Source organism: Nyctereutes procyonoides, unplaced genomic scaffold (assembly GCF_905146905.1).
Source record: "Nyctereutes procyonoides isolate TBG_1078 unplaced genomic scaffold, NYPRO_anot_genome, whole genome shotgun sequence".
Taxonomy (NCBI): Eukaryota; Metazoa; Chordata; class Mammalia; order Carnivora; family Canidae; genus Nyctereutes; species Nyctereutes procyonoides.
Genome location: NW_026575049.1, coordinates 5,191,930 through 5,216,772, shown reverse-complemented (window position 1 = coordinate 5,216,772; position 24,843 = coordinate 5,191,930). Strand labels below are relative to the sequence as shown.

The following is a 24,843-nucleotide window of genomic DNA, read 5'->3' as shown; positions in this document are numbered from 1 at the left end:
ATTATTGGTTAGATTGTTGTAAAATCCGTAGCAGTATCTGGCACATTTGATTTGTATAATCTATCTGATGTGTCTTGAATTAAGTTCCATAAATGAAGTGGGGGTATGTAAATTGGGAGGAAGGTCTGTAGTCTTCGGCAGGTATGAAATGACAATGACTGTAGTTCAGACCAGTCTTACTCCCCTAAAGTAGGACTTCACTGTGTGTGTTTTTGGAGCATTTCTTGAAAATAGATCAGGTAATAGGCTTCCATCACCACCGTGGGACATAATTTGACAATCTAATAAGTCTCACTGCTGGGAGAATTTCTCAAGATGAACATTTAACCCCTGACTTGCACACTTGCAGGGTGATTGCATAGTGCTGGAACATTCCTGCTCTGTGACTGAGAAAACCAAATTCATCCATAAGGAAAATGTTAGGGATAGACAGAAAGTTGATGGCAGATAAAGTAGAGTTAGTGCCTCTTAAGTGATTGATGTTATTCAAAAAAGGAGGTCCCAGATTTCGGGAAGTTAAAAAAGTAAGACTTAAAAAGGGGCTGAAATCTTCTTGGAAAAGGAACAAACCAGAAAGCAATACATTACAGAGCTCACTGTGTAGACAGAAGCTTACAGAACACGGTGGTTGCTGCTTTGATTCTTAATCGGTTGAGTTCACAGCTGCTTAAGCTATTAGCTAAAAGCTGAGCATAGTACTTTGCTATATTAAAATCTGATAATGTTCCACTCTTCCCTCAAAAGGAGCTCCTTTAAGATATATAAAGTTATGAACGAATATCAAACACAAAGAGTGTATATAAAATGGAGTTATAAAAATGCATGTGTCCCAGTGTCACCATCTCTTTTATCATACATCATGAAGTTGATGTGCCTGGAGTTTATATATGTGGTTGTCTCAAAATCTTAGCTAAAGAATAATTCTTAGAACAAAGTGAATTCTTGATTAAACAAGCTTTTCTTGGACCTCTTTCTGTTGGTTTCTTTTCAGGATGTAAAGTGACTTGCTGTTCAACACATAGTTGTTACTGTCTTTTTCATGGTTTCTTTGCTTTTATAATTTTAATGATAAGGTGGAAATGTGTTACTACTGGTGCCTTTGCGGGGTGGGGGGGAGGATGGTTATATAAGGAGAGCCTTTCAGTTGACTTCCTTCCAGAAGGTTCTATGTTGAGGGGAAAGTCTGTGTTGTAATGTTTGTTTGTTTTTTTGGTAAAAGGTGTATTTCTCTTCTGAATGTGAGAATATGTGTCCTTATTGGACCACAGACTTTATTCTAGCAAGAAATCCTTAAAGACTATTTTTTTTTCACTCTTCTCATTCTTTTACTCCTTTGCTAGCATAAAGGAGAAGGAGCTGAGGTGGAGTAGATTTTTTCTGGTGCCTCATTTCCCAAGAGAACAAGTACACTAGAGTAGAAGAAAAAAAAGTTGTTAAGTAGTCCCAGGACTAACAGAGTAGACAAAAAATTAGAGATAATTTCATGGCCATAAGTTATTTGCTTTAATAGCTATTTAAGTTTTGTTAAGTAAGGAAAGAAAATATTTTATTATTAATCCTGTTGTGGTCCTTAGATATGTGTACAGGGCTGTTTTTTTTTATTTATTTATGATAGAGGGGGGGGGGGCAGAGACACAGGCAGAGGGAGAAGCAGGCTCCATGCACCAGGAGCCCGACGTGGGATTTGATCCTGGGTCTCCAAGATCGCGCCCTGGGCCAAAGGCAGGCTCCAAACCGCTGCGCCACCCAGGGATCCCTACAGGGCTGTTTTTACCATGCATACTCACAAAATTAAATGGTAGGCTTGTGATTTAGCCACCTATGAGGGGAAGCTTTCTCTCTTATTCTATTTAGTGATACTCTACCCAACAATTATGAAACGTAGCATCTCTGTCATTCAGGAGTGGATGCTTTGTGAGTTGTCTACGTACTGCCTGCCGCCCACAACTTGTTCCTAGACATTGTGTGACATAGGTATCATTGCTGTAAGATGGTTGGAGGAGGTGAATCCAAATTTTCCTGGTTGATGCTTTTGCCGAAAATTTTTATAGGAGAAGAGATTGAATATGAAATGAAGCTCTGTGCTGTCTAGATTTCAGTGATCCAGCCCTCTTCTTTATAAACATCGTGAGTGCCCCACCATTTGGTGGTACACATGCATTTTATATTAAATTATATAAGCTAGGTTTATTTACAATTAAATGGCTTTATTACATTTTGAGTTTTAGCTCAGTTACACTCAATTTTGCTTATGGCTCATTGTTTGACATTGCATATTTCTTGTTACATGTGGTTCAGTATGAAATCTTGCTTTGATCATACCATATAACTATACTGCCTTATGTTTATTTTTAATTTAGGAAGAACATATTTAGATTCCAGAAGCAATAATCCATAATGTAAAATAAAAATCAATAAACAATGGTAGGGATAGGGCCACTAAATATGAAACAAATGCAGAGAAATAACATAGCTTAAGGTTAATATGGTCAGGTGCAAAGACATATGTAATTTATTTATTTATTTATTTATTTATTTATTTATTTATTTATTTATTTATTTATTTAAAGATTTATTTATTTATTCATGAGAGACAGAGAGAGAGTGGCAGAGACACAGGCAGAGGGAGAAGCAGGCTCCATGCTGGGAGCCCGACGTGGGACTCGATCCCGGGTCCCCAGGATCAGGCCCTGGGCTGAAGGCGGCGCTAAACCACTGAGCCACCTGGGCTGCCCGACATATGAAATTTAAATTTGATGGATATACTACCCTCAAACCATCTAAAGCCACGAAAAAAAAAAAGTAAATGCCTCAACAGGGCATGAAGAAAGGAAGGACATGTCTTTAGTACTGGCCTCTACATGCCTTGTGGTGCTTATCAGCCACACGTGGAGGTCAGTCAACAGACTTTTTCTTATTTAATGGAAAGTTAATCACAGAGAATTTTAAACAACACTCTATTATAGCAAGCATCTATAGATTGCTTGCAGTGTGTCAGAATGTGTGCTTAATACTTTACAAAAGTGAACTCATTTACCTTCCCAACAGTTCTTTGCAGCAGTTATTATTATTCACATATTATGGAAGAGGAAATGGGGGTTTTATGAAATTAAACAGCATATCTCTAACATCTAGTATTAACCAAGTCTTGACATCCATGTCTGATTTCAAACCTCATACTCTTGATTGCTGTACTATACTAAATATGCTACTTTTTTATCCATAGAAACAATTCAGAATCTTCAAAATTGCTAGGAGGACTGCAGCCAAATCAAAGAAATAGTTTTTAGTCATCTCTTCTTAAGTCTGTATGCAGGAAATAGTAAAAGAAAAAAAATGAATGAAGGTATCATTATTTTGGTATCTATCAACCTCAAAAATTTTAAGCTTGTTTTTTCTTTAGACAAGCATGTTTCCACTTAGAAGTCAATATTAGTTTCTTGCTTAAAATAATACAGTTGAAAACTAGGGCGGAGTCAGCAGATTTGACAACTAATATTATAGGACATCCAGCTAAATGTGAATTTCAGATAATATTGATAAGGGATTAATTTCCAAAATATATACAGAACTACAGCCACTAGCAGAAAAAAAGATTTAAAAATGAATAGAGGATGGACTTTCTTCACAGAGTTGGAAAAAATGATCCTAAGATTTGTATGAAACCAGAAAATACCCTGAATAGCCAGAGGGACATTGAGAAAGAAAACCAAAGCTAGAGGCATCACAATACCTGACTGTACTACAAAGCTATGATCATCGGGACAGTGTGGTACTGGCACAAAAACAGACACATAGATCAATAGAACAGAATAGAGAATCCAGAAATGGATCCTCAACTCTATGGCCAACAATCTTCGACAAAGCAGGAAAGACTATCCAATGGAAAAAAGACAATCTTTTCAATAAATGGTGTTGGGAAAATTGGACAGCCACATGCAGAAGACTGAGACTAGACCATTCTCTTACACCATACACAAAGGTAAACTCAAAATGGTTGAAAGACGTACATGTGAGATAGGGATCCATCAAAATCCTAGAGGAGAACACAGGCAGCAACTTTTTGGAACTTGGCTGCAGCAACTTCTTGCAAGACATATCTATAAGGGCAAGGGAAACAAAATGAATAATGAACTCTTGGGACTTGACCAAGATAAAAAGCTTCTGCACAGCAAAGAAAACAGTTAATGGAACTAAAAGGCAACCTACAGAATGGGAGAAGATATTTGCAAATGACATATGACAAAGGGTAGTATCCAAGATCTATAAAGAACTTAACAACCTCAACATGCAAAAAAACCCCAAACAATCCAGTCAAGAAACGGGAAGATGACATGAACAGACATTTCTCCAAAGAAGACCTACACATGGTGAACAAGCACATGAAAAAATGTTCCACATCACTTGTCATCGGAGAAATACAAATCAAAACCACAATAAGACACCACTTTACACTGGTGAGAATGGCTAACATTAAATGACAGGAAACAACAATTGTTGGAGAGGATGCGGAGAAAGGGGGGCCCTTTTGCACTTTTGGTGGGAATGTGAACTGGTACAGCCGCTCTGGAAAACTGTGTGGAGGTTCTTCAAAGAGTTAAAAATAGAGCTGTCCTCTGACCCAGCAATTGCACTACTGGGTATTTATCCCAAAGATACTGTTGTAGTGGAACGACAGGACACCTGCACCCCAGTGTTCATAGCAGCAATGTAACAATAGCTAAACCGTGGAAGGAACAATGATGTCCTTCAGCAGATGAATGGATAACGAAGATGCGATTATCTCTATATCTATCTATCTATCTATCTATCTATCTATCTATCTATCTATCCATCCATCCATCCACACACACACGCACACATACACACACAATGGAATATTTCTCAGCCATCAGAAAGGATGAATACTTACTATTTACATAAATGTGGATGGAGGGTATTACGCTGAGTGAAACAAGCCAATTGAAGTATTATGATTATCATATGGTTTCACTCACATGTGGAATATAAGAAATAGTGACAGGGACCATAAGGGAAGAGGGGGAAACTGAGTGGGGGAATAATTAGAATGGATGACAAACAATGAGAGACTCCTACTTCTGGGAAACAAACAAAGGGTTGCAGAAGGGGAGGTTGGTGGGAGGATAGAGTGGATGATGGGCCTTAAGGAGGGCACATGATGAGATGAGCACTCATCTCATGTTATGTGTTGGTAAATTAAATTTATTTTTTTTATTAAAAAATTTTTAAAAAGATTTTATTTAATTATTCATGAGAGACACACACAGAGAGAGAAGAGGCAGAGACACAGGCAGAGGGAGAAGCAGGCTCTATGCAGGGATCCCGACGTGGGATTCGACCCTAGGACCCCAGGATCATGCCCCGGGCCAAAGGCAGGCACCAAACTGCCGAGCCACCCGGGCTGCCCACAAATTAAATTTAAATACAATTTTTAAAAAATTAAAAAATAAAACTGGGTAGAGGATCTGAATACTTTTCCAAAGAAGACATGCAAATGGCCAACAGATACATGAAAGAGGGCCCAACATCACTAATCACCAGGGAAATGCAAATCAGGACCACAATGAGATATCACTTCTCATATGTTAGGATGGCTATTATAAATGCCAGTAACAACCACAAAAACAAAAGAAAATATGTGTTGGGCAGGATGTGGAGAAATTGGAACTCTTATACACTGTTGGTAGGAATCTAAACTAGTGCAACCAATACAAAAAAACAGTATGGAAGTCCCTCAAAAAGTTAAAACTAGAACTACTAAAAGATTCAGCACTTCTGGGAATCTATCCAAAAGAACTGAAATTAGGATTGAAAGGGGGTATCTGCACTCCCATTTCCTTACAGAATTATTCACAATAGCCACAATATGAAAACTACCCAAATAAAGTCTTAATATCTCTTTTTTTAAGATTTATTTATTTATTCATGAGAAACAGAGAGGAGGGGGCGGGGCAGACACACAGGCAGAGGGAGAAGCAGGCTCCATGCAGGGAGCCCCATGTGGGACTCAATCCTGGGACTCCAGGATCACGTCCTGGGTCAAAGCCTGGTGCCTAACTGCTGAGCCACCCAGGGATCCCCAAGAGTCTTAACCTCAATACACTGGTGTCTGTCTACCAATACACTGGACACTTAATTCTAAAAGTGTTAACTCACCTTTCATCAGACCACGCAGTGTGTATAAATATTAAAGATGTACCATGTAAAGATTAGTCATTTTATTTATAACCTACAGTAAAGAGATACAACAGTATTTCCATTCTCCAGTATCTTGGCACGTAGGTGATTAAAAAAAAATTCCAGATAACCAAGAGCAAGCACTTCATTTTAGCCTTTTTCAGTGTACACCTGTCTAAAATGCACCATGTACTTTTGGGACCCATTACAGAGAGTGGAACATTATTGTTAAACTACTGTTTCAATAAGAACTCAGCCAGTGGGCAGATCTGGATTCAAGACTCCATTGCCACTTAGGTCTTGTCTTCAAATTATTCTTTCAGATTCTAATGTGTAATCTGGGGATATTAATGCATGCAGAGCTTAGTTCAAAGAGTTATGAGGATTCAATGATACATTAAAGAAGCTGATATATTTTAAGCCAGCACATTTAAAACTGTAAAAATATATATAATAATAATTTCAGTTAGCATGCTATGCTCTACTTATCTCTCGGGGCATTTGAGGAGTATTTGTCCTTGCACCTAATGATCCGAGAATGCTATGTATTTATAGATTTGGTATCTATTCTCTATTATCCCCGTATCACTATTCATTTTGCAGAACCATCTGAAATCTTTGTTCATTAGCCCTGCCTCCTTTTTAAGCCTGTTGCTTAATATTCTCACTTTTTAATTCTGTAGGCTTAGGACAAATTCCTAAAAGTAAGTTTACTTCTCACCTATGATTAAAACATGTGAGCTCTTTTCTTTGTTGCTCAAAGACTTTTTTATTTCTCTCTCATTCCTAGCCAGGAGGCTATGCTTCAAATATTAATAAAATAATAGCTACAGTTCTGGTGTTTATTCTCTTTTGTGGTAGATGCTTTATATACATTGTTTTCATTTCTTAAACCAATCCTGCCAATTTGTAATAGTGTCATGCACTCCATTTGTGGGCATTGAGACTCAGAGTTGTTAATAGCTAAATGGATTTATCAAGCTTAGTTGTGTGGTAGAGGCAGTATCATACTCAGGCAGGCATTTCTGACTTCCAAGCCCATACTCTGAGAGAAGAACCTTAGAAGAAATAGTAATACCTCTGATTTATCATATATCTTTTATTAAATTCAAACTGTCACATGATTTCTTGTTTATTATAGTGATTTGCTGCTTTAGAAAATAGTGACATTCCCATTTTATAGATATAAAAGAATAAGTCTTTTGTACTAACAGATGCACAGCAGTACAGGTGTCTTTTTAGTGCTCTCATAAATCTCAGGTGATTTATTTATTTATTTTTTGCCTTATAGCATTTTTGTCTGTTTGTGGTATTAGAGCTAGGAGTCTAATTATGATACATTTCTAATTCCTATCATTATAGTCTATAGGTGACAAAGGCATTTGGAGAAAATAAGCACTTTGGCTATACATTGCTAGGCGTAAGGTATACGTGCTCCCTGGGTTTTTATACCCACCAAAATTGCAGTATTGTGGCAAAATGAATGGAAGTATAACATTTGGGTGAAAGAAGGAGGCAGTTATGGTTCTTAAATGAAGTCTATATTTGCTGTCAGGCACAGGCAAGCCTTAGTAAGGAACCACTGGAGCTTTTTTTTTTTTTTTTTGGCTAGATCTTCAGGGTTGGCTTAATTGGATAAAATCCCAAATGTAGATTCATCATGAAACAGTGATATATCCAATAAAATGAAAATTTTAGAGCAGTTGTTTTGATTTTTTAAAAAAAATTGAAGAACTAAGATTCCAAAATCTTTGTTTTGAAGTTACCTAAGGAAATAGAAGCTAATCATAGGACTGGCATATGAAAATGCAACTCAATAAACTTGTGATCATAATTTAAAAGATGGAATGTCCAGATTCTAGTTGGTCAGCAGGAAGATCTTAATTTAAATGTACTTGGTGAGTGTGGCATAAGTACTGTACTGTATGAAAACAAAATAAGGGGGCACCTGGGTGGCTCAGTCAACTGATTAAGCGTCTGCCTTTGGCTCAGGTCAAGATCCCAGGATCCTGGGATGGAGCCCTGCATAGGGTTCCCTGCTCAGCAGGGAGTCTGCATCTCCCTCTCCGTTTGCGCCTCCCCCTGCTTGTGCATTCTCTGTCTCTCAAAAAAAAATTAAAAAAATAGTCTTTAAAAAAGAATAGGCAACAAAATAGGAAAAATGAAAATGTCTAGAATCAACTAACTCAGCTTCTGGATGATATATAACACATGGTGTAGGATTATTAGAAATATGTCATTGTCTTTTAAATGTGTTACTATTTAAAGTAACAATACTCTTAATAGGTAATAACCTGTAACTCTTAAATGTGTCACATATATAAGAATGTGAAATACTTTAATCATTATCTAATCTCAATATGGATGTTACTATCTACCTCAAAGGTAACTGCTGTTTCAGTAAATAACTTGGATATAATAGATAGTCATAGTATTTGTCATAAAATGCTAGTCAATTATGACATAATTTTTGGATAAAACCAACAATGTTGTGAAATTTGTGGCTCTGAATGTCATATTTTAGTAGGGTTTTTCAAATCACCAATCAGCAAATAAAGACTAATTTTGGAAGGTGCATTTGTTTTTGTATAAAATAAGGAAAATAAAAGTGCTAATAATAAAAAAATAATAACTGGTAACAATATTGTAATAGCAGCTTATACTTGTAGAACATAAAAATGTACAAAAACTTGAATCCTCATACTCTATGCTCATTTTGGCATCCTTCCCTTTTCTCTTCCTTCTCACTCTTTCCCGCTGCTTGTGCACATCTCTCCAGCTACCACTCCATCTTCTCTTCTCTGCATGTTTCTTGAGAGAGCAATCTGGTCTCTGTTTTCCATTTCCTTGTCTCCCACTCAGTCTGCCTCTTCATCTCCTCTCACTCCACTGATATGTACATCATTCTTGCCATTGGCATTCCTAACTGCTGAATATAATAGAAATTTAATTGTTTAACTTAGAACAGTTAATGAAAGTTCATTGAAAGGATTCATTTCTTTTGTTCTGATTAAAAAAATCAATACACTCCTTACTCCATTGAACATATATTGCTGTTCTATGATGTAGGTATTTTTTTTGTGCTGGAGTGGTGATTGATAGATAGGACTTGCCCTCATGGAAATTACATTTTAGTGGGAAGAAGAAGAAAATAAACACTAAAAATGTGTAAATAAGTGAATAGCTTGAGATTGAAATGGATGGAGCAAATTCTACAGGATACCGGGAGCAGGAGAGACTGTGTTTCTCCAGACTCTGGAGGGCAGGCTGGTCAGGGGGCACTCTGTGGAGGCAGTCATAAACAGAAGCTCAGCCATTAGTGTAAGGTGTAGAACAAGCTTGGCATGAGGATGTTGGTTTGTACCCTCAGAAGTTCCCTGGGTGAGATTTACAACTCACTCCCATACATGAAGGGCAGGGAGAAACTGAAGAAAGAGGCAGGCCAGTCCACATTGGCAGGTGGCAGGGTTAACGAGCCAGGGAACTTATGTATGAGGCTTGTCTTGGGTGGCTGCAAGCAGTAGATCTCTGCACGCACCTGACAGACTCTTTAAAGTATATCGAGTCCTTAATGGTGTTCGGTCATGTATGCCATTCCAGATGGCCTCAACAACATCTTACACTCTATGTAAGACTATAAGACTATGTCCTTGAACGGCTCCCACCATATAAATGGTGGGCAGAATGTATATTCCAGGACAGGGGCCTCTCATTGCGTGGATCTAGCTCGTGGGTCATTTATCAGTCATGTCCTCTCAATGACAACGCCCCCCCCCCAAACAAAGGGACAGGGGGAAGGCCAGTGGGGCTGCAGTGTAGGGAAGGAAGGGAACGGGAATGTGAAGTGAGGTCAGAGAGGTCCAGGGGGGCGGGGTGGGGAGGTGATGTTGAGCTTTCCTTCCAGTAAGAAATTTAGATTTTACTCTTGTTTCAATAGGTAAGTAAATTCTGGGATTTAAAGCAAGGAGTAGCGTGGAGAAATAAAATCTGATAGAAATTTCATAACATCATTCTGGTCCCTGTGAGGAGAAAATTGTATTATCAGTTGCAACATTCTTCCTCAAAGGTAAATTCCTGTACTAGATTGGGCTGTTAAAGTCCATGCCAGCACTGGGTTGGTGTAAATATTAGATCATCATAGAGAAAAGTCCTAAAAAGACCTTTATGTATGTTGTCTTATGTGGCCTTTATTTCCACATAAGTGTCTAGCACTCAAGGGTAGCCCAGGAGGTTGGATTTTAGGTCCCAGCTTTTATCTCCCTTGTATGTAAGGCTTCCCCTCACCACCCACTTCCCCTCCCATCTTCTCCTCTTTAGATCAGCTAAACTTACTTTCTCTTTTTTTATGTGGAAATGAATGATTTTTTAGTATCATAATAGTTTTCCAGTGCTTGGCTTATTTACAATTAAATGCACTTTTAACATTGGTGGGGAGGTGAAGGGTTTCACAGTCATTCAAAAGACTAAATCTTGGAGAACATAACGGAAATGTGTCACACAAAAGAAAGGAGTGGGAGAAAGTCTGAAGGTTTAATTGTCAGTCTTCTACTCTGACAACTTTTCAACATCCTTCACTGCCAAGATTACCATTGCTCCATGATCCTGTTTCCCTCCTGCTCCTTGCAAGCTGTGGCTGCTTGAGAAGCAATCTCAAAGTTTCGTCTGTTTGGTGTATTTATCCTTCAGTTTGCTGTTTCTTCTTCCCTCAGATTTTGCTGTTCAAGAAGTCCCTTGTGTTTTGTCATGTTTCTTTTACAGATGAATGGGACAATTCTGAGAGCATGTATGGCCTTTGGCTGTGGTGGACATGTTTAAACTGGGGTCTGGGGGCACCTGGTGGCTCGGCGGTTGAGCATCTGCCTTTGGCCCAGGGCATGATCTTGGGGTCCTGGGATCAAGTCCCACATTGGGCTCCCTGAGAGGAGCCTGCTTCTCCCTCTGCCTGTGTCTCTGCCTCTTTCTGTGTATCTCATGAATAAATAAATAAAATAAAATAAAGAATAATAAACTGGGGTCTGGTCCTTACATACTGGATGAGAAGGGGATGCCCCTTCCTCTGTGCTCGCATAGAGGGTCAAGGAGAAATGGACCATTCAGCTTTCTCCCTTTTGATGCCCCTTTGCTGAAAGCCCTCCTTCAGTTCACTCACGCATTATTGTTACATGAAAATCAGTTAGAATAAAACACGTTCCAGATGGGATTCCTCCCTTTTTCTCCTTGTCTCCCCCACCCCACCTCTTTTTCACGTTCTTCTTTCTGTTCATCTTTACTTACCTAATTGCCTCCTAAAGGAAGGAAACACACCTGCTTCCTCCTCGTGGTGACAGCTACACGATATATTTGGCTCTAAGGTACCACCAACATTCAGCAAATATTTTCCAGCTGACCCTTGGATCAGGCCCTAGGTATTCACAAATGTACGGAGCACAGTCCCTCTTCAGGATTCTTAGATGACAGGGAGGGATGGAGATGAGTGCAGGCAAATTACAATAGTGTGGCAAGTGGCTGGTGTGCATAAGGAAGGGCGCTCCACCTGGTCCTGAACAAATCCTACAGACGGCCTTCTCACCTGCACTCTGTCCAGTGACTAGAGGTTGGCATTAATGAGAGTGGACCGGGGGATGAAGTGGATGGCTGATATGTTTCAGGTGACCTGGAAGGGAAATTTAGCTGCAGGACATTGAGGAAACATAGCACCTGCCTTCAGCTCAGGGCGTGATCCTGGGGACCTGGGATCAAGTCCTGCATTGGGCTCCCGACAGGGAGCCTGCCTCTCCCTCTGCCTGTGTCTCTGCCCCTCTCGTGTCTCTCATGAATAAATAAATAAAATCCTTAACAACAACAACAACAAAGACTGTGAGTCTGTGTGGAGAGGGAGATGGAGAGGAAAGGCTTAATCTCTAATAATATTAGAGATAGTACAAAAAATGCCTAACTTTGATTCAGTTATTTTTTTAAATCTTGCTGAGGGTTAAGGGTCTTCTGAACATAGAGGGGAGTCTTGTGAAGGTTTTGATCATGTAAATGGTGTCTCATGATCCATAGTTACTTATTTGGCTACACTGGATCCCATCCAGTCAACAGTATTAGGCACTTACTGAGTACCTACTACTACAGATGTAGTCATGAAGAAGGGCAGACACAGACTTTGTCTCCAGTTCCAGAGGCTGACAATATCGGCAGTAAGAAGTCCAGCTAAGAGGCTGTCGGCCCATGATATTAGTAGTCTGAACTGCAATATTGCAGTAGGGATGAAAATAAGTTATGTTTAAGGATATTCAGGAATAATGCTGACTGAAGATGGTACTTGACCAGAGGGGATGGAGAGGGACGAGAGGGACAAGGTAGGGGTCTTTCCACTTTTCCACATGTTGAACTGCATTCCCCCTTCCTTTCTTAGTTTGACAGCCTGGTGACTTTGTGGGTGTTTCCATTTCCAGATGCCTAGTTATCAGTTTGACCTGCTGTCAATTCCGTCATCCCATTTGGTGGGTGCACAGTGCTATGGAAGATACGGCGGGTCATTGACCTTGTAGCAGAGGCCATTTGCTACAGCAAAGCTATTATCAAGAATTATGCTAAGCAGCTCTTCTTGTCAGATGAGTTTTGCTAAACTGTTCATTCTGTTATAGGATATGCGGTACAGTAAGGTTGCAGGAACCGAATGTAGAGTGGGGGAGGCAGGATGGCTGGAAAAAATGTTCGGAAAAGTAGAATCTCAGACCCAAACTAGTAGTAAGCGTGCTGAGAGGAAACCAGGGCTATGTAACGGATGATGTAAAATGGGTGTCTGACTTTCTGAGAATACAAAACCAGATGATTTCTCTCAAAGGCTTCCCGAGAACATTAGTATCCTGTGTTACTCTGTGGCAAAAGGTTTCTGGAAAATGCTGCACACTCAAATAGGCCTCTTGTTAGAAGAGGATCTGGTTACATTTGTGGAAGTCAGAGGTCTACAAATATATTTGTACCCCCTCTCCATGTTTTTCACTAATATTTGTATTAACATGCTGTGGAATTGGTGCCTCGCAGAATGCCCCGAGGTAAATGCTGGGCCAACCTAGTAATGATTGTGGTAATGGTGAATGCTTATTCGGTGCTTATTATCTTCTGTGCGTAGTGTTAAATGCTTTACATGGACTGTCTCGTTGAGTATTCACATTGTCAGTGCTATCTGGTGTAGATATTTATTATTATCTTCATCTTAATGACAAAAGAAATACTCTAAGTTATGAAGTAATTTGTCCAAAGTAATAGACTCAGTAGACAGGAAACTGGACTTTGACCAAACAATCTAATCTAAGAGGTCAAGCACTTACCCCTTTGTACATTATCTTGACATGTCATAAGACGAAGGTCCATGGAGGGCTTGGTGGATGTTGGTATCACTGAAACTCTTCAGTCACTCCATGAATGGGACTGGCCTTTTGTGGCCCTCAGAGACCAAACGTAATATCCAAATGACTGGATTGTTCTCTAATCTCATAGTCATTGAGCCCATATACATGCCAACCAATACAGCAGGCATTTTGCATGCATTACCCCATTTTATAGCAGAGGAGACTCAAGAGATCCAGGAAATCATACAATTAGAAGCCAGTGGAGCCTGGACTCAAATCCAGACAGTCAGACTCAGGAGTTAGTCATGCTCTTAATCATGCAACGATGTCTCCTCAACATCTGAATTGGTGCACACAGCTTCCTCAGGCCAAGGAATGTTTGCATATATCTATATTAAAATATATGATCATTTTCAATGCATTTATCCATAGTAACGACTCCTTTTCAGAATCATACAAAATTATAGACATCATTGCTACCACTGAATCATGTTCTTAGAGATAGGATTTTTGGAAGATGTGAGGAAAAAGGTAATTTAGAGAATTCAAGAAGAAGAGGAATCAGATGAGGCCAGAAAGTGACCTCACGAACCTACCCAAAACTGTGGGTCAAACAAGAATGGAGTTCAGTATAGGATTGGAATCTGGGAAGGCAGAAATTGATGGACATATATTTTATATATGTCATAAATACAGATGAGTTGTATTTTATGTTAGTTTTGCTTACTCCTTAGCAAAGTAGTAGTTAATATAAGCAATTTAGAATAAGAGTAAAAATTCAAACCCAGAATTGCCTATTGTTAAACAAGATCTTAGGAAAATTTCCAAATTTCATCTTTGAAATGGGGATGGACATACGAATATCCCAAATTTGTTGTGAAGAACAATATAAATATTGCCACATAAAGTGCTAGAGAAACCAGGTGTGGAACTTTTATTATAGGTAGCTATTATTAGAACATCGCTTTGCTTTCCTGAGTTTTGTGAGTTCAACTTGAAGATGTTCACTTGGTATCTTTCATTGTGCTTTTCCATTTTTCTCCTTCTGATAAAGTGCAAGGCAGTGGATTCCAACAATATTAAAACATCTGTGTGTCTGTAGTAGTGGCATTGTCAGAAGCAGTTGTCCCAGGTGACTTTTTTTTTTAAGCACATTAGGAATAATAGACTTGAAATGAGTTTATTCTGGACAGGAATTCATTTAACACATTTTATCTAAACTGTTTACGCTGACCATTTGACTTGGCATTGAAGAAGTAATCTTTTAGGGAAAAAAGTAAGATAAGTCACTTATTTAAAGATTATTCAAACAACTGTGCTTCGGGTTTTGTGAATGTTAAATCTATATTTATATGGAGACAAATGGTAATGTTTCCCAGTTGATTTAGGCTATTGTTACATGAATGAAGACTGAGGTAGGGCCTCTCTTATCTCTTGCATCCTATCAGGGTACTTTGTTTGGAATACTTTTATTTTTTCTTCTTAGAATTTATACAGTAAACAGCATTTCAAATACAATAAATGCAGTTTTCAGGTGTTCAGGTGTTAGGGAAGCTCTAAATGTAGCACAATTATACTGGAAAAGCAGTGATTTCATCTACTTAGCATTTTTATTATTTTTTTATTTGCAGGATGAGTAAGAGATACTTACAGAAAGCAACAAAAGGAAAGCTGCTAATAATAATATTTATTGTAACCTTGTGGGGGAAAGTTGTATCCAGTGCAAACCACCATAAAGGTAAGCTCTTCTGTTTTTTGTTTTTTGTTTTTTTTTTTTTTTTTTTTTGTCCTCAGCTCTCTTTGGAAAGTGATTTCCTTTAACACAGACTATCATGTTCTTTCTTCACTGTTCTGTTAGTTTTACTAGGTACGGGTTCCCCTCTGACACTTCGCTTTAAATAAAAACCCAGAGAGTCATCCTTGAGATGGCGTTGATAGGGGAAGCATGATTGTTTCCAGGATTACTGCCATTTTTGCAAATAGTGTTCAGAGAATATGGAATAGTGACTCTGTCTTCCCCCGTCACTTCCATTTTTAAGATACCAGTGTTAAAATGTTTAGCTGACATATAATAAACATGAGTTTCAGATTGCAGTCATCCTGGTAAGGAAAGCATCTGTAATGATCTGTGTCTTCAAGTAAGTATCTATGTAAACTTCCCCTCCATGCTGTTTGTAGTTCCTATGTCTTCATGCGGGAGCACCTCTTTGACCATTTTTTTGGCCTCTATCCTTAATATGATATTCAGCTGTATCAGTTCCGAACAGAGTGAGATAATTTGTTTTATACATATGTGTTAAGGCTTGACAGTTCAGGCCCTTTCTGTTCTCTTTGCTGAGCCTAAGACCCAGTATAATGAATGACTACCTTTTCCAAATGAATTAAAATGGGGCTATTTCTGAACTGTTCCTTCCATAATCAAGTATTCATAACCTGGAATAGTTAATTTAGATTTTCCTGTGAACTAGGATTTTACAATTCAATTTCCAGTCCTCTGTAAAGTCTAGAGATGAGCAACTTTTACATTTTATTTTTGGGGGAAGAGGGAGTTAAGAGTGCCTTGAATTTTGTAACACTTAAATTAGTTACACATGTGCATTTAATTAGCATTACATGGAACATTAACACCAGGGAGAGGAAAGACGTGGTGTGAGGGAGTGATGCCTCTGAGGCAAAATCTTTTCCCCTGTGTTTAAAACCAAAAAGAGACATATTTCAAAATAAGAGAATTTTATGAAGAGGCCCTTCCTATTTCGTCATCCTGTTTTTCACCCCAGTGACTATGTATACATAAAATGTTAATTATATCATAGGTCTACTTTAGAATTTTCTTCCTTTCTTTAATACAACATATTGACTCACAAATCCTCTTTGATATTTGTTGTTAGTGTAAAGTTAAAAAGATAAAGAGGAGGACATTATCTTCCATGCCTCCAAATTGGCAACAATGGGCCAAATCTAAGGACAAAGTAGTGTCCTCACCTTTTAATAAGACTTGCAATGCTTGGGCTTAACAAGAGAAGACACACTGTCCCTTCTGTGCTGGGTGGTCACCCCAGTGCCCTTTCTTAGACCATACAAGAAGAGAGAAGTGGGGAGATTTATAGAAGTGGATGCCATTCTAGTGAAGCAAGGATTCATGGTAAAGATGCTTTCTCAGCTCCAAAGCCAAGTGATATGACCCATGCAAAATGCCCCTTTTTGTTTTAAACTATTTTACCTTTAAAATAATAAGTATAATGTAGGTTAAGTCACATCCATAAAATGACTATATGGTTCATACTCACCACCCAATTTAGAGATGTAACATTCCTAACACTGGAAACTGGCTATTTCTGCCACTCAGATTTCATTCATTTGCCACTTTCCCCAGACGATCACTCATCTTGAATTTTGTGGTGATGATTGTTTTGCATTTATTTCTAATTTCACCATGTATTTATATACCACCAAAAGGTACATTCGTTAATTTTGACAGCTACTGAATTTTCACGATAGTTTTATACTGTGCCTTTTTGTTAATTTGTGACTTTGCTCAACAAGTGTTTGTGGCATTCGTTATGGTTGATGGCATATAGCCAGTTTCTTCATTTTTGCTGTTACTCCACATTTTATCGTACGAGGTCACCACAATTAATATATTTCTATTCTTGTACATGAACACTTGGTATTGTGTGTTCTTGCCATTATGAACAATGTTTCTGTAAAAATTCCTGTACTTCTCCCCTGGTGCATGTCTGCAAGAGTTTTTTGAGAGCCCATTCCAAGGAGCAAAACTCCTGGGTCTCTGGGCCTGTGTATCTTCAGCCTTTCCAGATAATACCAAATGGCTTTCCAAGATGATAGTACTAATAAAGTAGTTCAAGGTATTTTCTTAGTGTCTTTATAATCTTGCTGTAGGTGTTGATATCTCTCCTCTTGCTGTGTGACTAGCGCTCAGTGGGTCTTCTCTCTTTTCTTGATTGGTCTCCCCAGAATTGGGCCATTTTATTCTCTAGGAATCAACTTTTGCCATTGCAGATCCTCCCCCTTGTGTCTCTTCTTGTATGTCATTACTTTTTGCTCTTATCTTTATGATTCCTTCAACTGTGTTTATTTTTATTTGTATAACAAGCACTTAAACTCAGCATATGCCAGGTATTTGTGGGGAAGTGAAACTTCCCTGGATTTCTCAGTGCTCCCAAAAGCCCTAGCCTCCTGAGACTTTTCACACCTATGGTTATTTGTGTAGTTAATTGCTTTGATCGAAAAGAATAATAAAACTCCTCTTATCTCCTCAAGTGAGGTAAATGCTTACAGCCTGGATTAGGTCCCTAGGTTAAGCTCTCAAGGTGCCAGACGTTGGGGCGCTACCTCTCTAGGTGTGAAACTCTGATCCGAAACCCTGGGGTTTATTTGGCCCTTGGAAAGATGTATTTACATTCTGCCTAGGATCCTTTCCAACCCATCTCAAAGCAGCAAAAGATTTTTTTTTCTTTAAGGATGGGAGGGGATGACTGTCTCTCCTGTATATAAATGGAAAAAAAAACCACATTCATTATTCACCTGTAGAATATTCAGCTATTTATGTCAGACATTTGACCCTGCTTTCATCATAAGTAAGGCTTAGGGCAAAGCAGACTGATTTACTTATTTATTTTGAGATAATCATAAGAAATCTGATTCAGAGCACCTTGTATAAGCCTTCAAGATAAAAGTAATAAAGATGAATATTAAAAACTCAACAGCACTATTCTAAGAGCTTCACAGATACATAACAGCTCATTTCATCTTCATAACAATCTCTGAAGTATGTACTTTTGTTAAACCCATTTTACAGATCAGAAACTATAGCAAGGAAAGGTTAAATAATTTGTCCTTGATTGGCTAGTTAGGAAGTAGGAGGCAGGATTCAAATTTAGGCAGTCTTGTTCCATATAAACATGATATATAGCTGGTCGAATTTCTGTTTATACTGTTTGTGGTTTAGTTGACTTCCTGAATCTATGGGTTGATGTCTTTCAATAACTTTGCAAAAATTTCACACATTATCAAATATTTCTTCTACTCCATTGTCTCTCCTGCACTACAGCTCTGGTTATGTGGATGTCAGCATTTTCACAGGGTCCTCTGTGTGTTTCATCCTTTGTATTTTCCACCTTTAAGTCTCTCAGTGAATTCTGGAATATTTATTCACATATTCTTACCACGCTAGGTGTTCTCTTCAGCGTAATCTGCCCTTTCATCCGTATATTGAGTTTTAATTTTATCTATTATATGCTATTCACAATTACTATTTTCTTTTGGTGAATTGGCTTTTGATATTGATCAATTTTTGCTCTCATTTATGCTTGTATTTCTTTTTATACATTTTATATGTATTATGTTTTATATATGTTATATATGACTTTAAATATATAAGATTACATAAAATATAAAAGTTATATATTATATGTATTGTATAATATACACAATATATAATAAATACAAAACATACAATACACATAATATACACAATATAATATATAATATATTTGTTTTAAATATTATTATTATATACATCACATTAAAATTATGTACATATTAATATGTACATGTCCCATGCATTATATATATGTTTTACATTTGAGTTGATGGTTCTATTTTTTGAAGTTTTTGTGTTTTCTTCCTGCTGAGTCTCAATCATGATATGTCTCTTAAAGTTTTGTGATTTAAAAAAAATCTTGTGATATTTGTGAGAGTTTTTAAGGCCTATACTTAGGATGCATTCTTTCAGATGAGTTGCATATTACCATATGTCTTAGGTAAGGTTCTTCAAAAGCAGAGCCAAGTCAGGAATTCTTGTTGATGTGATTATTTGAACGAGTGCTCTCAGGAGAGGAGAGTGAGGGCAGCAGTATAGATCAGGAAATAGAAGTTTAGCAAGAATAGAGTCTCAGCTGGAGAATAGCCTGGTCAGATCCTGTGGAGAGGCTCTGGAACATGAATTGTTTCATAGAGTTGGCCTCTCCTTGAGATAAGATAGACAACCTCTTCTGTCCTTGTGTCCACTACTCACTGGCTGTTGATCTGTTCCCCATGGCAGAGAATAGCCTTCCTGGGGAAGTGGCTCCTCTTTTGCAGAGGGTAAGCCTCCAAAAAAAGGAAGAGCCGTGAACTGTAATCTGCTAACATTCACAGAAAATGGAGGAAAGGTGCATAGCTGATAAAAAAAGAATCTTGGTAATGTACCAACATTTATATTCTACTACTGTCCATTTCTCATAGCCCTCAGATCCACTTCCTGCTTATAGAAGCTCACTTCATCCAGGCAAAGCTTATCAAATTGGTTATTGTTGGTTGCAATTTCCAAGAAAATGTACTTGAGGAAGAATGGTGCCCTCCTCTGACTTGAAAGGGCAGTTGGTACCAAGGCCATTATTGATACTCATGATCTGCGCACTCCCTTAGCCATTTTATATTTCCCTTTCCTTCAGCCAGGACTTAAGCTCATCTGAGAGGCTTGCCTGGTGTTACCCAGAACTCATACCTGAGGATCCTGAGCCCTGGATTATCATCTTCTTAATGCTATGGTTGTACTTAGAAATTTATAGTTATAACTGGGCATGTGGATACCAAAAAATGACCCAGTGAATCTAACATACTCTTCTCTGCTCTCCTCCCTCCCATACACAGCAGCTACTCTCTTTCTCATGGTTATCAGAGTCATTTACCACATCAATAATAATTCTTTTCTTTCTTGCTGGTCTTTGGGGTTCATCAGGCAGCAGCTCTAGCTTTTTGTTTAGCAGGACTCTTACTGTTTCCTCTGGTAAAAGCATCCCCTTTCTGGGAACCAGTACCTCTAGACTCAGAGTCTCTTGGTAGTTTTCATAGGAATATTAAGATTTGGTAACTCTGATGGAAAATTTGTTTTACTCAATAATTTTCAAGTACCTGCAAAGGTACTTACTTAAGGGCTGAGAATATAGCAGTACATAAAAAAGGCAAAAAATCTTTGTCTTTATGGAGTTTTTGTCCTAGAGGTAGGAGAACAGACAATAAAAAGAAAAATAAAATAGTTTTATCGTATAAATGCTATGAAAAAAGACAAAAGAGAAAGGTATAAGAAGTGTTCAGGAGGGATTGTAATTTTAAAAAAGGCCTTTGGGTAAGACCTAAAGTTTCCAATGGAGCCAGCCACAGAAATATCGAGGGGAAAGATGTTTCAGGCAAAGCAGCAATCAGTATGAATGCTTTCAAGTAGGAGCATGCCTGGAGACAGTGAGGTTTAGCAAGAAGGATGATATTCATAGAGTATGTAAGAAAGACAGTGGTAGGAGATTAGGTCATTACAGAACAGGTAAATGTAGAAGATGAAAGAACGAAATAAATAACATTCTAAAATATCAGTGCCATAACATTGTGCTCTCAAGAGCCACCAAATGGAGAACTGTGTTGCTCTGTTATCTGAACATGATGTAGAAACACTAGAAATCCAGAGCATTTGGATTTGTAAAATGAGATCTCTAAGAATCAGAAAATGTCGCCAGCTTAATAAAATATTCTGAGCTTTGGGAACTAAAAGTCTCTCACACACAGATAAATAAGTTTATTGCTGAGACTGCCACGGAGATTCAGTCTGGAATTCTCATGATTGTACTGAGCTGGGCATTTTGGGAGGGGGTAGTGATTAACTTAGAGCATTGTGACAGTCACAAAGCATAAACAGTATTTCCCCCTTGGAAGCAATTACATTAGGTCCAGCTTCAGATATTAGGGATCAGAGAGGAAACATTTCAGTTTAGGACTCCAAGTTCCTAACAGAAAAATATAGTCATTAATCTGAGAAGGCTAATATGTTTTCTTGCCTTTTCTTCCCCTACCCATCATGTCCAAACTAAATTGAAAGAAAATGAGTCATCACTGGATATGTGGGTTGGTAAAGAATCTGTATTGAATGTAAAAGAAATAGAGGTGAGTTATATACAAAAAAGTAAAAATTCATTAGCTAAGATTGAGTGTATATTACCCTCATTGGCATACAAAGTATTTACTAATCTGATTTGGGACTTTTGATTACATGGAATTTTTTCAAAGGAAAAAAGAATTCAGATAATTTTTTAGTTCAAAGCCTGGATGAGAGTATGTATGTATGTGTGTGTGTGTGTATGTATGTATGTATGTATGTATGTATTTGGTAGCTCTTTGTCTGTTGGTTTATTTGATACTTTATAAATTTATCCAACCAACTACCCCATAAACAAAATCTATATTGTAGGTCTGTTAATCTGTATTGAGATTGCCAATCTCTTTTGAGGGTTGAGTTTTAGATCAAGTTTTGAAGATCCAGTACAGCCCAGGGAATATAGCCCATGTATTTTAATAGTGTTCTATGATGACAGATAGTAGGTACACTTGTTGTGAGCCCAACATAAAGTATAAACTTACCAAATCTCTGTGTTGTATCCCTGAAATTAATGTAACCCTGTGTTTCAAATATACGTCAATAAAAATAAAAGTGAAGAAGCAAACATGCTGGTGTGCTATGAAGCTTAAAGTATAGTCAGGGAAAAAATAATCTGATAATCAAATATTTAGAGTGGTATGAAAGTATTGTAAAATATTTTCTTTTTCAGGATAAGAGTATCTAAACTGTACAATAGCGGGAATATGATTTGGGAAGTCTTTTAGCGGGAATGTGATCAGGGAAGTCTTTTCTGGAGAAGAGATACTTGAGCTGAGTTTTGAATAGGGAGTGGGAATTATTATTATTTAAAAATATTTTGTTTATTCATGAGAGACAGAGAGAGAGAGGCAGAGACACAGGCAGAGGGAGAAGCAGGCTCCATGCAGGGAGTCTGATGTGGGACTCGATCTGGGGACCCTGGGATCATGCCCTGAGCCAAAGGCAGATGCCCAACTGCTGAGCCACCCAGACTTCCTAGGAATGGGAATTAAGTAGGCAGAGCATGGGGCATCCAGGCAGGAGGAGCATCAGGTGTAAGGTGCTGAGACATGAAGGACCAGAATGCTCTGGAGCTAGAAGATTGCTGTGTCTGTAGGGGCAAAAAAACAAGGAAGTTGGTGGTGCTCATACGACTTGAAGAAGGGCTAGGGTAGCTCACTGGGGCCATATTCAGAATGCTAGTTTACTTACAATTGAAATTGATCCAATTTAGCTATATGGTATTTACTAGATTCTCTTGGGCTGGTTTGCACCTGATTATGATGTACACCAGAGTTGAAGAACCCAGATTTATAATTCAACATCGATTCATGATAAAAACTCAAAAAAGTGGGTTTAGGGGGAAATACCTCGACTAATAAAGGTCATATGAAAAACCTTCAGCTAACATCATACTCAATGGTGAAAAACTGAGAGATTTTTCCCTAAGATCAAGAAAAAGACAAGGATTTCCACTCTCACCACTTTCACTCAACACAGTACTGGAAGTCCTAGTCATAGCAATCGGAGAAGAAAAAGAAATAATGGGTACTCAAGTAAGAAAGCAATTAAGCTGTCACTTTTTGCTGATGATGTAATATTGGTAAGAAAGCAGTTAAGCTGTCACTTTTTGCTGATGACGTTATATTATATGCAGAAAACCCTAAAGATGCCACCAAAAAACTACTAGAATAAATAAATTCAGTAAAATTGAAGGATACAAAATTAATACCCAATAATTGGTAGAGTTTCTACATACTAACAATAAGGTAGCAGGAAGAGAAATTAAGAAAACATTTCCATTTACAAATGCACCAAAAAAGAATAAAAGACCTAGGAAAGGGATCCCTGGGTGGCGCAGCGGTTTGGCGCCTGCCTTTGGCCCAGGGCGCGATCCTGGAGACCCGGGATCGAATCCCACGTCGGGCTCCCGGTGCATGGAGCCTGCTTCTCCCTCTGCCTGTGTCTCTGCCTCTCTCTCCCTCTCTCTCTGTGTGACTATCATAAATAAATAAAAATTTAAAAAAAAAAAAAGACCTAGGAAAAAATTTGACAAAGGAGATGAAAGACCTGTACTCTGAAAACTATAAAGCATTCATATAATTCATGTTTTTTAAGGATTTTGTTTGTGAAAACAACTGGATTAATGTTCCCAGAAAAAGAAAATGGCCAGAACATAAACTAACCTTATTTTGGACTTGTAACAACACACTTAATTATTTTATTTAATTTTCAGAGTAATACATGTTTGAGGAATTTTGATAATAAAGAGAAATATCAAGATGACAAATAGGATCACCCATAAGTCTTCCGCACAGTAATTACTAGATGGCATTTGGGTGTATTTTCATGTGGTTTAATTTATGAACATATTGAAATGTCTGAAAGCATGATGTTGATTCATTTACGTATTCACACATTTATTGACATGGACTTAGGTGTGTGAGAGACCGAGCTGCCCTGAGCCGGTGTTTCTGTTTTAAACCATGCAGATTAGAGGTGTTGTTTTCCTGGAGTTTACCATTCTATATCCTAATCTTTTTTCTTCTCTCTTTAATTTTAAGATACCTCATGCTTACAGAACAGTGCATAGAACATATATGTACATGTGAAAGAATAATTATAAAGCAAACAACTGGGCAACTACCAACAAGGATAAGAAATAGAATGTCAGCCCCTTACGACTCCTCATGCCTCACCCTGATTACAACCCCTCCTCCCACAGACATACTGTACTCTTCCTGACTTTCTACCCCTAAACAATAGAATGTAATTTTACATACGTTTTTAATTTTGTAAAAATGGAATCCTGTTATGGGCATTATTTTTAGTGTGATTTGCTGCTTCCCCTGAAGATTTCTCTAGAGATTCATCTATGCTGTGAAATAGGATTCAACTATATGAATATATTGTTATGCGTTTATTTCTTTTACTATTGACAGACATTTGAATCTTTCAAGTTGTTGGTTGTTTTTGACAATGCTGCTGTAGACATAATTGTACATGCACTTTCGTTTACATGTACAAAATTTCCTCAGGATATATTTCTAAGATTTATGAGTCATATGATAACTGCTTATTTATTTAAAGATTTTATTTTATTTTTTATTTATTCATGAGAGACACAGAGGCAGAGACATAGGCAGTTGGAGAAGCAGGCTTCATACAGGGAGCCTGATGTGGGACTTGATCTCAGAACCCTGGGATCATGCCCTGAGCCGAAGGCAGACGCTCAACCACTGAGCCACCCAGGCATCCCAATAACTACTTACTTACTTACTTACTTACTTACTTACTTACTTACTTATTTATTTATTTATTTATTTATTTATTTTTCATTTTTCCAGACCCGATAACTACATATTTAAATTTATTTTTCCCACTTTCAAAAAATTTTTT

At 37.9% G+C, this 24,843-nt stretch overlaps 1 protein-coding gene across 3 annotated transcripts in view; it reads left to right on the top strand.

Annotated features, from left to right (window-relative positions):
* Positions 1-24,843, top strand: part of TAFA2 (TAFA chemokine like family member 2) — a 435,070-nt gene that overhangs the window by 276,695 nt on the left and 133,532 nt on the right. For all 3 annotated transcript variants that reach the window (XM_055328755.1, XM_055328756.1, XM_055328757.1), the window contains exon 2: positions 15,170-15,276. In XM_055328755.1, the coding sequence (XP_055184730.1) occupies positions 15,171-15,276 (106 nt within the window). In that variant the 5' untranslated portion in view covers position 15,170. The remainder of the gene's footprint in view (positions 1-15,169; positions 15,277-24,843) is intronic.